The 16,983-nt window shown below is 36.1% G+C and overlaps 1 protein-coding gene across 1 annotated transcript; it reads left to right on the top strand.

Annotated features, from left to right (window-relative positions):
• Window positions 1-594: 594 nt before the first annotated feature.
• GNB1 (G protein subunit beta 1) lies at window positions 595-14,593 on the top strand (the record flags this gene model as incomplete). The annotated part of the gene is made up of 9 exons (XM_082009282.1): window positions 595-651; window positions 1,326-1,364; window positions 3,088-3,194; window positions 5,003-5,066; window positions 6,729-6,891; window positions 9,444-9,510; window positions 10,931-11,132; window positions 11,516-11,732; window positions 14,487-14,593. 9 exons carry the CDS (start codon window positions 595-597, stop codon window positions 14,591-14,593), a joined length of 1,023 nt encoding a protein of 340 aa, XP_081865408.1.
• Window positions 14,594-16,983: the final 2,390 nt, after the last annotated feature.

Below are 16,983 nucleotides of genomic sequence, written 5' to 3'. Positions count from 1 at the left end.
TTTTATCCAGATATCAGAACAACATTTCTCATAACTGCTGTGTTACAGATAGTGTTCATAATAGGTTGTTTTACAGCATCTTGCAAGTGCTTGTGTCAGTCTCTTAAGTACTTAAGGTGTTTACTCCTTGATAGGAGGATTTCTTACTCTATTCTTAAGACTTACAGAGAAGTTCTAACTTTCATGTCTAATTTTAGTGTTATCTACTGGTTCACTCTCAGGGAAATTTGAGTTTATACAAAACTGAATCAGAAAAACAGTAATGAAAAAAATGAAAAAAAAAAAAAAAAAGAAGGCCTGAAGGAAAGGAATGTCCCAATTATATTTTATTTGCTGTTGCTGGGAAAAAAGCTGAGCACGTTTGTGTGGTAACACCTTATTCTGAAGAGATTTCAGAGGCATATTTTTCATCTATATTCCAGTACTTATAAACCAGTCTGCCTTTTTTTAAGTGTTGTTTGAGATGATTGAAAGGACTTGTCTACTCTACTAATTTCAAGCTATGACATCTACTAATTCCCATTATTATCACCTGTCTTTCAGATTTCTGGTTGTTTCGGAGGTGGCAGTGAAGCACACCTTTAGCACAGGAAAATGAGTGAGCTTGACCAGTTACGCCAGGAGGCTGAGCAACTGAAAAACCAAATCAGAGTATGTATTTTATCAGTGGGTATTGAAGCCACAGTACAGAGGAATGGTTGGTTGTGCGTCTTGAGGAAAACAGAGATTAACAGATATGATGCATTAAGTTAAATATTTTCATAATGTCAGTGTTAATGTTGTGGATATTTAGAAAGGGCAAGCACATGTAACTGCTTTAGGAAATTACTTTTTGGTCTTTAATAATGCTTAGAAAATAATAGTTACACAAATAATGCACAAAATGGATTAGATCAAAATGAACGTTTACTGAAGTTTTTCTGAGCCGGACAATAACCAATGTCAAGCAACCTCCTGCTTAAAATAAGGTCAACTATAAGATTATTCAGGGCTTTGTCCAGTTAGTTCTTGAAAACCTCCAAGGATGTAGATTGCACAGCCTGTCTGGACAAGCAGTTCCATTGCTTGACTGTCTTCGTGGTGAAAATCATGTTACCTTTCTCTCAAAAGAGTAAGAAAATTTTGAAGTTAAATGCTCAATATGCTCAATGTGTTTTGACAGCAGACGGCATATGTTCATCCTGCAGTTAGGATGGGCCTTTCTGGATGACAAACAGAAATGCTTTCTGAACCTTGTTTTTTGAGGGTGCTTGGTCAACTTGACAAAATAGATATATAAAGAAGTGTACAGAACTTCTGATTTCTCTAATTTTCTTCTGTTGCAGGATGCTAGGAAAGCATGTGCAGATGCCACCCTGGCTCAGGTAAGCATCTAAGAGTTTAACATGAATACATAAATTATGAAAATTTTGACTCCTTTACAAAAAGAAAATGTGGTGTAAGAAGGTAAGTGCAAGTGAATCTCTTTTGCTTCCGTAATCAATTTTTTAAAATTTGCCTTTAGGTTCTTTCTTTGAGAAATAAGTACATTGTTTACATTTGTCCTGGTTATGAGTGGTAGCCTTGAGCAGTAGTTTCTTTAAGTAGTGACTCAGCACATCTCTACTGCTCAGTGGAAAATAATGCAGGGGAGCCCCAATGTTCTGCTATGGATATGGTAGTAGTACAGTTGCATTACAGTGATATTCAGAACCATAAGTCCTGCTGAGGTTAACCTACTTATGCATTTCCACACGATGCTGCACTGTCTGAGCTGCTTCTGAACAGCAGATCCTATTGTCTTGACTTCAGTCAATGTTAACTTGGGGAAAGGGAAATCTGTACTCCATAGCACATCTCATGGACATATGGTGGGTGTTTTCTAAAAATTTGCTAGGAATTTAGACTGAAACAGATTGTTATGGCATTGGAAGAGGTGGCAAGCTTTTCTTTTTTTTTTTCCTAGCTAGATCATGAATCAGCTTACTTTTGTAACCTACTTCAGTCCGTTTTCTTGAACGTTGACTGTTAATCCTGTGTGTCTGATTTGAGCTGGTTGGTACAGAAGTGATTGATGTCAGTTTATTAATTTAAAATGTTGCTAACATCAAGTAAAAAAGGTAATACCAATACTTATTTGAGTGTGCATATCTTGTGATCTCATTGTATGTGAAGCACAACGTTGAGTATTTTCCAGGGTGAAAGTATGGAAAAGGAAAAAAAAACTTCAGTATTAGTTAATATGAGAGAGATCCACCATGAAAAGAGTTATGTGTCAGGGAAACATTCTTATCTGTTCATCTGAGTCCTAAGCTGTGTTGATAGCCTTTGAAAAGAAGCAGAGATCTTTGCTGAAATGCACTTGCTGAAGAATTTTGTACCATGGAGACATGAGAAGTATGAAGATATTATTCATAAAATAAACTTACAAACTCTTGGATTTGTTGTGATGTGTACTACTTACAGTACTGGAAATGTACTGATTTGTTTGGTTGTTTTTTTTAACTGGCACCTCTCTGGTCTGGAGAGGACTTACTTGTATTAAATGTGACAGTGTAAGGACAGCTAAACTGATTACTTCCTTACTTTGCTATTCACTTATTTCCAGAGACTACTTTTATCTTCAAGAAGTTAAATAAATCAGGAATACTATGAATTTAATCATCCTATACTTGGAAGGGAAAGCCATTTGGATCTGAGACTTATTAATTCCTCCTTTAAAAATGGAGACATCTTTAAAGCCTGATAGATGTCCCCGCACTCACCCTTCTGGAAAAAAAAAGTTAGACTACCACATTTGTCTATACAGGAGTAGAAAACCCAGTTCAAAGGTCTGAAATCCTGTAAGTCTAAGAAGATGTGACGTAAACAAAGTAATTTCTGAGAGTCTTTATAAATGTGATAGAGGCTGCTTTCTTCATTTGAAAAAGACGTACTGCATAAAATGATGTAGCTTTTGATTAGGCAGTTTTTAACAACTCAGTCAGTATTCAAAATGTGGGGCTTTTGTCTGCACCGGAATGCTTATTTAAATGTAATTGTGTATGATGTGTTACTTTTGGAACTATGAAGTGAAAAATTCAGTGTATGACACCATGCCTATTTCAGATCACAGCCAATATTGACCCAGTGGGAAGAATTCAAATGCGCACTAGAAGAACACTCCGAGGACACCTGGCTAAAATTTATGCAATGCACTGGGGGACTGATTCCAGGTGGGTGCTAGTGATACAAAACTGGATCATGTGGCTTCACTGTTCTTTGGAAAGCTGAGTGCATGGGACTTTTTTTTTTTTTTTTTCCCCTAGCACTAGGAACCACTAATTCCAGGTGAACTTGGACAACCAAGAGAATTCAGAAACGCTTAATATCACTTTTTTCCCTCCTAAAGTCCACGTTGTTGTCATTCAAATCTAAATTTGGTGCCAAAATACCAGTCTTTGTCTACATGCCTGAAAAACATAGTTGTGGTACCACATGAATGCTGAGGAACTGTGGAGATAGAGTAGATTTCATTATCAGTTGTCTTTTTTCCCTAAATGCTTCCTGTTAGCTCCTGATGTTAGGTTAGAGAGAAACAAAATTATACTAGTGGCAGCTACTTTCATTCTCTTTTCTTTACAAGAATTTTAAGGCACGCTAATGGCAGCAAATTTTAAAACTTCAGTTAAGAGTATGTTGTTGCTTCCTTACAGGAACAGATTAAAAAATAATTCCACTTAGGAATTTTTAAGTTACGACTAAGGAGTTTGTAAGTTACAGCTAGCCTCTTTCTAGAGATTTTCAAAGGAAGCTTGATGTTAAAGTTACCTTCTTGCCAAATTTGTGTGAACAAGCTTTGCCTTATGAAAGAACTGCATGAATTCCTGTGCGTATGCATACAGTAAATACGCTAAAGCGAAATGGCCAAGTGCTTAACAAAGATGATAGTATGCATCATGAAGATGAAAGATAATTCATGATGTGTTACACTTTTAGTTCCTGAATTGCTTAGTACTTAAAAAAGAACACAATTGTTACTTTGAGTTAATCTTTAGTGTTTTGCACCTTGCTTTTCTATGCCTGTGAAAGAAGCTAATATCTCACAGGTATGTAGAATTCATTGCTTCAGGCATCTCTTGGGCATACAGCTTATTTAAAAGATTGGGGTTCAAGTTCTTGTTGGGCAAAAGTGTTTCAAGACAGCTCTCTAACCTAGAGCAAAAAAAAAAAAAAAAGCAAAGATGCAAAGAGACTGGAGTACTTCAATGATTGCACTGTATTGTTTAGCTTGGAAATTGTCAGAAGATGCACAGAACAAATTTGAATACCATATTGGAGTATTTTATCCAAAATGTCTTGGAAAATGTGGAAACTATACAGATTTTTCATGTCAGTATACTTGATCTATCTTTAAACATATTAAAAACAGGTAAGAGAGCTCTGAACAATGAATTAGGTGCATCATGTTTCAAACATGATTGCTGGGTGGGGGGTTGAGGTAGTGTTGATTTAGAATTAAAAAAATCTTCATAATGCTACCCCTTCCATTAATAATGTCTCTGCTGTGTTTCATTTTCATTTCCATTGTATTTCAGTGCTGACATTCAATCAGGGTTTTTGGTTGTCTTGGAATTTAAATTTGTGAAAGGGAAAAGGAAAACACGTTGATAGTAGAGATTCCCAAACTCAATGAAGCCTGTGTGTGGAACAGAGAAGCACTGATTCCATGCAATATTTTTCCCTCCTTTTTCAAGATTGAGATGTTGGCTGCAGGGGTTTTTTTTTTCTGAAGTCAGAATGTGTTAACATATAGGTGTTCCATCACACATTTCCGTAATATTTAGCATTGAAATTGAGTACTTGCAAAATTATTTTTATGGTGCTAATAACTGAATTGGGTAATGCTGCACTGTATTTAAATGGTTTCAAGTACCTTGGCTTTGATAGTGGAGAAAAATGCCGTCACAAAGATGGATCATCACAAAGATGTTCCTTCTTGTCTTCTTGCAATGATTGTGTTTACCTCCTGTTTCTTCTCTAGGCTTCTAGTTAGTGCCTCCCAGGATGGCAAACTTATTATTTGGGACAGCTATACTACAAACAAGGTAAGACTAACTGATACGTTGCTGTGTAATTCAATTGTAAATACAAAGGAAGGAAATGTTACCTATCATGATTTTGGCTGCATTACTGTCATAGTCCCAAGATCAAATTTTGAATTCTCCAAAACAATAAAATGTGCATTTAAAGAATATAGCAGTGCCTTAAGTGCATTGTATATGGAAATGTGCACCACAAATGGAAAACAATGAAATACTTAATTCTAGAGAATGTTTTCATTTCTTTTGATGCTGCAGAGAAATTGGTCAGCAAAGAGCAAGAACTAATCAGCATGTTGCACCAGAGTGGTCAGAGATTTAAGCATTCCCATGGTAATTTGTTGTCGGCAGTTAAGTATTTAAAGACCTGACATATATAATGGGTCATCACTTTCTGGCTGCAATCACATGATGCAGTTCAGGATTACTTTCACCTTCATATGACGGTGATTAGTATTTACTGGTTATGGTTACTGTTATCAGGGCTAGCAACAAGTCACATGTTGTCCCTTTGAGTTAGGTTGACAGAGCTGCTTAAGTCTGTTGTGCACAGGAGCATGGAACTGACTTGATTTTAGATACATTTTCCTGTCTTAGCTCATCATTGCCTTAAAAACAATTTTGCTAATGCACTTGGGCAAAGGGCATGCTACAGAGGAGAGAGAAGCAGAAACAAACAACTGCAGCAGCAGCTCCTAAAGCTGGGGTTATTGGTGAATTGCAGTTGTGAAACTAATGGATTCACTCCCCCCATGCCTCTTAGCAGTGTTGATTCACTGAAATAGCAATTGGGTTAAAAAAAAACCAACCCATAAAACAACACCAACAAGAAAAAATCCAACCACCACCACCTTGCCCCAAAAGAAGTAAAAAAAAAAGAAAAAGATGTTTGGTAGAAGACAATGAGCTTGTTGTGCTTTTAGTGCAGGGTATTGGGTTTTTTAACTGCTGATTGCTGCAGGTTCATTCATTGCTGTAGCAGAAGAGGAACGGACAGTAATCTTTACTGTTTACCTAAGAAATACAGGAAGATTGATAATATCGCATGAAATGTCACAATATGTATAAGGATATGATCCCTTTCTTAAAAGATGGCATGAACAAATTTGAAGGATGAATGCAATGAGTTAACAAGACAGAACTGGTTTAGCTTCAATAATTTTTTTAAATAAAGTTCCTTGAGCACAGAATGACAAGGAAACATGGGGTAGTTATTTAAATATGAAGTTCAATTGCTTGCAGTGGGTTTCCAAAGAAGGATTTAAATGGCAGTGAAAGTAGCGATTTCCTTACTTGTTCATTCATAGCATAGCATCTAAGCCTGGAATTGGCAGTTTTGCTGACTGTACTTGGAAGTCAATATTTTCCTGAACCTATAATAAACCAATAGTAATCAGAGCACATATTTTAGTTTTTACCAAACTTGCTGATTAAACTAGACTCAGGCAAATCTGAGGTCTTCATTATGCCATTACTTGGTCTGATGAGCTATATATGCAAGTTACCCTCAAAGTAGTTTCATACTCAAACAGACAAAGACTTTTTGCTGTTTTCTTCTTGTCCTTTTGACAAAAAGGTGATGCATGTCTTGAGATAACAGGTAATGCTGATGGTAAATTATTGAATCAGTTGTTTTGCAGATGAAATACACTAATGTATTGGTTTCAGGTGCATGCTATTCCCCTGCGTTCATCTTGGGTCATGACTTGTGCATATGCTCCTTCTGGAAATTATGTGGCTTGTGGTGGTCTTGATAACATCTGTTCCATTTATAACTTGAAAACTCGTGAAGGGAATGTACGTGTCAGCCGTGAACTAGCTGGTCACACAGGTGAGTGCCTGTTCTGAACGATCTGTTACCTGTTTTTAAATGGCTTTTTCTCCCTCCTTTTTAAAAACTTTTTTAAAGGATAGTACTCTTTGAACAAAAGTAGCGTAACGAGAATGTGTTTTAACTTTTCATAAGACAGCTGCCTTCTGATGGAGCTATTCTTTAGTTGCAGAGTTTTGAGTTCTTATTGCTTCCTCTTCTGTTTCTCCATCTCTCCTTTCTCCCTGAAATGCAGTAGCTTATTTTTGCCTTCAGTTTCTGTTTCTAAGGTAGACTGTCTTCTGATTGATGAGAGGAGATGGTTAGACTTGTAGGCTTTGCCTGGTGAATTAGGGTGTAAACTGTAGCTGCAAAGTTCTCTTAGTGACAGATGAAGTAAAATTTGTCTCATTGGGTAAGAAGGATTGTAGAAACAGAGGTTTTAAGAATTGAGAGAAGCAAGAAGGTCCCTCATGGTGCTTAAAAGCTAGTATTTTAAGTGTTGGGGGTGAGTTGAAAATTGTTCTTTCTGAAGAAACCAAGAGACCCAGTGTCACGAAGTACCTTTAAAAGCAGATTCAGTGGCTGAACGTACTCTCGCTTCCTAAAGAATGTATAGTTAAAGGATACGAGCGCCTTTCTAAGCAGTAGTAACCTAGAAAATGTGACTGCTTTTGTATCTTGTCTGATAATGAGCAGACTGTATTTTTATTTTTTTGTGAATGAGATTTTAAATTTTTCAGAGGAAAGCTGGATGTGTGGTTTCTTGAACTCCATTGAAAATTAAAACACTAGATACTTAGTAGGCACTCTGGTATCTTGTAAAGTACTAGCATACTACTGAGCCTGTCACCCACATCAGTAGTCTTACGCATTCTTGCGGCATCGGTAATATCTCCAACAATCTGAGAAAGGGCATGGACTGTAATTAGGCATTTCTCCTAAAGCTGCAGCTCTGAAGCTGCATGTTGTCTTTATGGTCTCTTTGTTTCAGCAAAGACTGTAATTCAAAACACAGCAAAACAAAGGTAGATTACTCTAGAGGCTGTCAGCTTGGCTCCAGAGAAAGCCTCTAACAGTTCTTTAGAGAAAATATCAGGTGGGCTCTGTGTATTGCTGGTTTTCTCCCTGATCAAGCCTCTAACTATACAGAGTAAAGAAAATGGTATAAAGACTGTTCATTGATGGAAAATAAGATTACTCTGAAATAAATAGTTATATATCAATAAGTTTTTATACAGAAAATGTTAAATAGGAATTAAAGTACTCATAATGCTATTTAATTTTCTTTCAGCTGTTTGTCTTACAAAGCATGATTTATGTAGTTTAGAGGAATTGTGTTCCCTCTGGGTGTAGTTAAGGATGTGAGAATGCAGTGTGATTTGACCTTCGGATAGTGGTTGTGTTGAGACCAGTAAAGTGATTTCTAACAAGGTAGACTTCTCTTCTTCCCCCACCTCCTGCCCACCCTTCAGGACACAGGTTTTCAGTATGTGGCCCTGTGTGTGTATTGAAATACTGAAAAATATTTTAGCAATAAACAGAGCATTATTTCTATGGTGTTCTAGCTGCTTAATGGCCTTTATGGTTATAAACTGTATAGCTGGGAAAACATTGATTTTTACATAACAGGAGAGGCAGAATTTTGCTGTAATGCAAGGGACATCAAAGGAGTACATCTGAGACCTGACCAGTTCGTGTAGAATCTTTGTGAAGGAACAGTTTCAATGAGCTGCTTTCTGTTGCAGAATTGAACAAAGCCTATAGCTGGAAGTTGATGTCTACAGGTTTTCGTATTTTGCTATAGTTTGGATTTTCAGAAGATGTTTGTGCTTTGTGAAATAGAAGTTGCTGGCAGGATAGACTAATTTTTGTAATTGGGGTGGTTACATTGATAGCTTGGCATGTGGTACTTCCGTACAAAGATGCTTCAGAGCATTTAGATGAAATTCTTTGCCAATGTTAGGAAACATCCAATGCGTAAGTTCTTTTCTTTGTACTGATCAAGAACGTAGTTTATTTTTTCTCAATAGTTGTATGATACAGTTGAAGCCATAAGCATTTGTTGCTCCTGGGTGCAGTGACATACAGATTCACATAGAAAGTTCAGTGTGTACAGTGCAGGGTTACCTATACTTCTCTCCAGCTTGGCCAATGGATTCCACACTTTTACCTCAGTACTCCTTCTTTCTCTTCCTCCTCCTCTCCCCATTCTCTACCAAAAGAAAAATTGGCAAAGTATTTCCAAAACAGTGTCTACCCTCTTTGGTTAAGCTGATGAAGTTGATTTTCTTCTGTGTTAGACATCTTTGTTTAGGTCGACCTGCTGTGATACCAGCGTTTCACTGTGCTAGTGTAGTGGTTGAACTGGGCATGGTCTGTAAAGAGCCAAACTACATTTTGTCCAAAACATTGGAGGTTCCTATAGAAAAATTGTCTGCGTTGTATTTTAGGCTTATATGGTAGTTCTTGCTGTACCTTCAGGAGAGGAGGAAGCAACATAGAAGCAAGCCAGTATGCAATGTAAAGAGTAATCTCTGGTCTTATTCATCAACTTTTTATTTTGTTTTCAGGATACTTGTCATGCTGTCGTTTCTTGGACGATAATCAAATCGTTACCAGCTCTGGTGACACCACTTGGTAAGCAGTAAAATTTAGACGTGATTGTTAGTAATGACTTTTCACAGCTATACTCCATTACTGAAGGAAACTTTATTCTTTGTAAACCTGATAGTCACTAAATGAGATTAATTATTGTTCGTATGTCACATTTTATAACTATTTGGCTTTCAGAAATAAGTATATTAGACTAATGACTTTTCTCAAACTTGTTTAGTATTCAGTATTTATTACTTTAAAAACCATATTTGGACTTTTCTAATACAGAATTTAGTTTATGATGTTGTTCAGAAGAGCTCTTAGAAAATATTCTACAGTGACAATAGATGTTTTTTTTGAGGAGAATGTAGGTGTATGTCTTACTAAATACCAGCTTCTGAATGAAAAAGACCTCAATCTTTTTTCATAGATTTTTCTATTATATCTAATTCTTAAAAGCATTACAGCTGTCCCAAGCAGCAGTTCTTACAGCAAAGGTTGACTAATGAATACCTCTCCTACACAGCATCAGTCTCTTTGATTGCCCATCTATTAGTCCACTGATTCTGTGTAGCTATTGAATTTGTATGTTTGGTTTTATACAAAAATGTTTCTAAATATGTGTTGGTGGTTTTTTAAAACAAAAAAAAACACAACAAAACAAAACCAAACAGGATTTGTTAAAAATTATGCTCTTTATAAGAGAATACAGCTGCTTCAGGACTTACTGTAGTAACTCTACAGTTGTCTGAGTAACAGGTTGTCCTTGACATCACTTCAGTTCAGCCAAGTTTTGAAGCACAGTATCAAAGTACAGTCATCTGTTATTTGTCATCTGCTACTGATGGGTCTGGTTTACTGAGAAATTACAGAAATTAAAAATCCTTAATGTTCCTTAAAAGTTTAGACCTGTTGTTGAGGAGGTGATAGTGTTCTTTCATCCTCTTATACTCTGATTATCAGTGTAGCAGTGATTTTGCTGTCTTGGGAAAGTGGTGCAGCTTTAAGATGACAGACATAATTTACAAAGTTACACATCCTCAGTGAGTTTATAAAAATGAGAAATGCTGACTCAGCTTTTGCTGTAGCTTTAGCACTGCTGCTTTAAATCAAGCTTGTAGTACTAGACAATAGTCATTGACATGTCACAAGAGCTTTGTGTATAAACAGCCATGAGTGTTAGTCCTTAGTTTCTTGCACTGTTTTTCAACTTAAAACCCCCAATATTTAAAAATTGAGATGGCTTTTAAAATCTATGCACAATTATCCTGTAACATAGCCAAAGATTTCAACAAAGAATGTTTATTTTTTTCTACACTCAGTATATTTTTTGTTAATACCTCATGGAGTTTTACTTTTTAGCAGTGATATAAATGAACAGGTTTAGACAAGAATTGCTGTCTAGATCTTCTAATGGAGCACAAATATCTTGATTTTTTGCCTTTTTAACTGTTCTTTCAAGCGCTCTCTGGGACATAGAAACTGGTCAGCAGACAACTACATTTACTGGGCACACTGGAGATGTCATGAGTTTGTCTCTTGCTCCTGATGCCCGGTGTTTTGTTTCTGGTGCCTGTGATGCCTCTGCCAAACTGTGGGATGTTAGAGAAGGAATGTGTCGGCAAACCTTCACTGGCCATGAGTCGGACATCAATGCCATCTGTGTATGTATCAACTTCAACAGAGGGATTTAAATGTACATTTTTATATTTCTCTGGTCTTAGCTCTTAAACATGTACTGTACGATGTAGTATTATGGATATTTTCTTTAATTAATAGTTTTTGTAGCTGGAGAAAGTACCTGAGATTTGTACAACTTCAGATCCATTGTGGTAAATGGAAACAGTGGCTGTTAAAATAGTGTTTCTTTACATGGTCTCAATTACTTCACTGTTTTTGCCTATATCCCAATAGCAGAGAGGTGTATACTCTTCTTTGCTGCTTTCTTTTTCCACTTGGTCTGTACAAAATGATATATATTCAATGAGACAGAGGAATCAAGTCTGAAATTAATGTGTTTTTTTTCCTCCCCTTCCCCACCTTGAAGTTCTTCCCAAATGGCAATGCATTTGCCACAGGCTCAGATGATGCTACGTGCAGGCTTTTTGATCTTCGGGCTGATCAGGAACTTATGGTTTATTCACACGATAATATCATCTGTGGCATCACCTCTGTAGCATTTTCCAAGAGTGGACGTCTCCTCCTAGCTGGTTATGATGACTTCAACTGCAATGTGTGGGACACACTGAAAGCTGATAGAGCAGGTAAATGTTCTTGGTTTTAAAAATTTTAAACACAGTGTGACATACTGAATGTGTCAGTTGAGTCACGTGCCCAGACTGGTTAGCATTCCCTGTCTCAATTTTAAAACTCTGTGATAACCTGTTTTAGAATGACCAATGATGAAAGTAGCTTAAGGAGGTTAGCAAATACATTAGAATACTGCTAAGGGATAGAAGTGAACAGTGGATACTTGAGAACAGGAAGATTGCTATTAAAAACAAGGTTTTAGGGGTGGAGAGCTATCTTTTGTAGACTTTATGGCATTGTTTCTGTGAACTGTTCAAAGCAATTCATCATAAATGTTGCTATTTATATAAAATATTTTTTTCCTGATATTTGTAGCAGTAGCTGTAGAGACAACCAGCAAAACAACGAACACTGTGGAGATTATCGTTTGAGGAAATTAGTATGTAATTTATCTTCCAAAGATTAAGATAATTTAACTCCAGTTCTTTAAAATGAAAACTTTTATACCTTTTCTCCTTTTTTCTAATAAATTAGGCTGCAAATGTTTTGTTATCCTCATCAGAACAGGGGAGGAGAACAAGGACCTACTCTGTTACCAAATGAAGTGGTCTAGGCTTTTAAAATCATCCTAGGTGGGTTTTTAAAGAAAACAAAAAACACCAGCCAAGCAGAATATTCTACCATACGCAGTTGAAAGGATTAGTTGCAAGTACACTATTTGGTGCAACTTGACTCACTGCTGTGAGGGGAGGATATACTGCAGGTAGAAAAAAAATACACACAAACATATAATCCTGGACTATACCAAAATAGTTTCTATTGGATTTGTTAATTTCTGTCTCTAGCAACTTTCTTTTACCACTCATATTTTATTCTTTGTTTCTTACAAAATTCATGACAGTTTTTATCAATGCTGAGAAGTTGAAACTGTGGACACTTGGTTCGTATATTGTAAAATAGTATTTGGTTCTATTTGCGAGTTAATGGTGCCAAATGCAATTATTTCAGTACTGAAATGCATTTTATGAATCAGGCTTGTCTGTATGTTGAGATTTACAACTCAAGATTCTTGTATTTGATTATTGAGACCATAAATACGTATATAAGCCTGTAGGAAGATGAACTGAGAAATTTCTCTTGATTAATGTCTAGGTTAGTTTACAGTTGGCTGTATTTAAGTGCTGCAAAAACAATTATGTGGGTTTTCCTGTATTTTTCCTTTGAAAGACTATCATTAAAAAAAAGAATAGAAGGAGGTTGTGATCTTTGTTACCTGTAGAAATAAGAAACAGTTCTTTATACTGATCTGGGTTTATGGTCCATGTACTCATGAAGTGTAACTTTTTTTTTATTGACAAGTTTTAGAACTGATTTAAACTTTGTTTAAATTACTTTGTCAAGTATTCCGCTTATTGAAATGCTCAAAGACTTAAGATTGCTCAGCAGCATTGACACTGCTGTCATACCTGATTCTATATTAAACACCTTTTGTGGTTATGTATTCAGTTCAAACTGTATAAGACTTCTTGGCGCTCTCTTTGTTTTACCACATTGCAGCACTTAGAAATGTTGATGGTAGACTGAATTTTGGTATATTATTGCTATTTCCGCAGTAAATTCTAGGTAACTCCTAGGTACTTCTGTTAGCTCTGGCAGCTGGCTTCTGTATCACACTGAATTTCTGAAGATTGTACCATCTACTTCAACACTTGCAATTTGGCTTCTGCTGCAGAAGTGCATAGTTCTGTGCTAAGGCTTAGGCACCTTAAAGTATGGATTTAACAGGATCTGGAGATTAATGGTGTTACACAGCATTACTGCTTTTATAAAAGTATATCTGAAATGTTACTTCTTCAAACATCAAGAATCCTTGTGTATGAAGTAGTAATTTTTACACTCATGTAACAGTTACAAATACTACTTTAAACGTATTAGTTTGTCTGAGAACTAAAACTGACTAATTCATGTTCTGTATTGAAGAATAGTAAATGGAGCGGAAAAGCCCAAAATATAAATGAAGAGAGTCCTATGAGCAGCTATATTGATGTAGAAAAATTAATTTTAAGTCTATCAATAATATCTTAGCTCAATGCTGTGGACTGGAAAGAGCTTGAACATAATCAGGTTTTCTTTTTACCCCCTTGAAACTGTTAAATTAAAGGGGATGGAGGAAAATGTTAGCTTCTTTTTAGTGTCTCAGTTCTTTTTTTTTCTTATGGTACTAGAATGAATTGTAGCAGGTCTCCATATTGACAAATAGATTGTGTGTAGGAGTTTGTCTTATAAGTGCTTGTAAATGTAGTAAGATAAAATTAGATGAAAAATGCTTTAGTGTTCATAACTAAATTCAGCTTAACTTCTGATTTTACACATCAAAAAATTTTGTAAAATCTAACTGATCTTTATCACAATGGAGAGGAAATACTAAGAGCATGGTTATACTATATTTATTGCTATGACATTGTCAGCAGAATTTTTGGGGCTTTGATTTCACAACTCAGGAGTAACTAGTAAAGGTCATAACGTGGGGAGTATACAAGGAAAATTTTGGAGTAATGCATTTACTGAATTACCACCTTGTGCACCCACCCAGTTATGTCTAAGTTTGTGCCTATAAAACAAAAAGCATTTAAAAATTCCAACCATGTTTGTTCAGGGTTTTTGAGTGTATAAGTTAACTAATCCGAACGTTTGCCTCAGTGTTACGCGAACTGAAGTATGAAGTCGTCATAGTAATGTAATATGTTTTTTGCATGTTCTTATTATAGGTGTCCTTGCTGGTCATGATAACCGTGTCAGTTGCTTAGGTGTGACTGATGATGGTATGGCAGTGGCAACAGGATCATGGGACAGCTTCCTCAAGATCTGGAACTGAAGTAGGTAGGTATCCACTTAATTAAGGCTGTCATTGTTTGGTATTCAGAATGTTTTTTTCCAGGTCCTAACAGTGCTGTTTTACTGATGCTGCAAGCTTATAGTTCACATTAGGAAGGTCACTGAGAAAAAGATCAGTTTTGGTTTTTTAAGAAGACTATTTGTTTAATGTATGCAATGACATTTTTGTGACGAACTATTTTTGGCGTATTTTATTTTCTGGTAGGGAAGACTGTGTAGTCTTTTGCATCTGGGTTGGTAAATAAATGGCGTTCTTGAAAATGGTGAGATAATGGCTAAATGCGTCAGTGGGTAGCGAGAGCAAAGCTTGAAACTTGATGACAGTTTATCAAAGTGCAACTCTTAATAAATCTTTCTGTGTGTCAGAAGAGCGGCGGACTCCATGACTGGAAGAAGTTTCCAACGGTTGAAAATTAAAAATGATAGCATATCCAATCCAACCATACTAACTTGGACCCCCATCCTCCCCAACTTCAAAGGGCAAGATCTTTTCCGTCTCCTGTTGCTGAAATGAAGAGCACAATTACCTTTCCAAGAAGAATTTCTGTGTTGTAAGCAAAATGAAATTGTGCATTCCTTTTGGGACCATTTTTTTTTTCTTGAGAATTTAAAAATGAAACACTATCATAAAAGCATGACCAGAAAATAAACTTGAGCATAATTGTGAAACAGTTAGCTTTCACTGTAGTTTCCAAGTTGAAGTTAAGGACTTTATCTCACACACTTGCAAATTTTAAAGTCATGTTTGTAGCAGGATTTTTTTCAGGTTTCCTTTTTAAATACATTTCTTTATGTATTTAATTGAGCAAAACAAGGGAGTCCTAGCCCAGAACATCTGGGGGTTGTTAACGCTGTAAATTTAGTCCCTAATTTTTTTTATTTTATTTTCTAGTATCACTGATAATTGTTGCACAAAACTTGGCATATATAGGATAATGTTAAGCAGTAAGGTAACCAAGCACATGCTGTAAAAGGTAATGAATGCTTGTTTAAAGAATCCTTTCACCTTTTTTGGATAACAAATGCAATCCTTGGTCCCTCCTGCCCCCCCTCCCTCTTTTCACCACACTGATTTTTTTAATCTGTTTTGGTTTTGTCCACTTGAAAGGGCAGTTTATATATCCTAACACTATCCTATGAGTCTCAACAACCAGGAATCTCTGTTTTCAAAAGAGACCTATCCTACACTTGGGTATTGAGTCAATTCTTTGTGTATGAAATGATGTACAAATCAATGTTTTGAAAATAATGATCTTGAACTTTCTAAGTTAAACAAAAAAAAAACCTTTTTTGATTGTTTGCCATATTGGGTGGGTTTACTCTTAGAATCGCATGCTGTAGAAATGCTAAAAAGTGCATATTGGACTAAGTCCTTAGATGTTTTTTCTTTGAAGAAATAACCTGTTTAAGAACTGTAACCATTGTCGCTGTATTCATTTATTGTTGCTACTCTGTGCATAAATCTATGAAGAACTCAAGTACAAAGCTATGCACGTTTTGGAGTAGCGTGATAAGTCACTTTTTTTTTTTTTAAAGAAACAGCCTGTTCAAACAATCGCTGTCAAAGATTCTGGGGTGTGGGAGGAGGGAACCTAGACCATCTTCTTTATAAATCAGTTCCTCACAGCCAGTTCCTCTTGTAGGATGAGTCCTTTGCATCTGATCAGAGTCATTTTTGTAATGAGCAGGTTTTCCTGGCTTTCTTTTCAAATAAAATGTTAAAAGCAGCAGTGTTTGGACAGCAGATTGTTCTGTTAAACTTTCCTATCTTCTCACTGTATCCAGAAATGCTCCTTCCTAGCAGCAGTAGTAGCTTTTCTCCATTTTGTTTTCTGCAACATTCTGTACAAAAATGTGCTGTAATTGTGCGTTAGGCCTGGATTTGGCATAAAAGATGAATTCCCTCTTACTCTTTCATGAAACTACTCTGTAGAGCTTTCTCCACGCCCTGTATCCCTCTTCACCTTTTGTATTTAATTTTAAAGTCAGTGTACTTCAAGAAAGCTGGATGCAAGATAGATACTATATTAAAATGTAATGTTATTTAAGATGTAATAAAGCAGTTTGACATGAGTTTTGACTGATCTGTTTTGCAGCTTATTGTTCAACCTACAAAATGGCTTCTGGCAGGATTTGAGTTGTGAAATAAACATATGAGAGAAGTGGATGCTGCCCCAAAACATGGTTCGATATTTTAAAATGGCTTTGATTTTTAATGGTTAATTGGTCAGAGTATGCAGTGTGTTTAAAAAGTGTGTATTCACGTGAAGGGATGCAGGTTTTGTTTTGAAGCTGAAAACAATTGCAAGACGAACTAAAACCCTCATAATTTTTATTATTGGAAAGTGTTGCCAGCAGTATCTGAAAACA

The sequence above is a fragment of the Phaethon aethereus genome, assembly GCF_964289735.1.
Source record: "Phaethon aethereus genome assembly, chromosome: 21".
Lineage (NCBI taxonomy): Eukaryota > Metazoa > Chordata > Aves > Phaethontiformes > Phaethontidae > Phaethon > Phaethon aethereus.
Note: the sequence above shows the minus strand (reverse complement) of the source record. Positions and strands in the feature narration are given on the sequence as shown.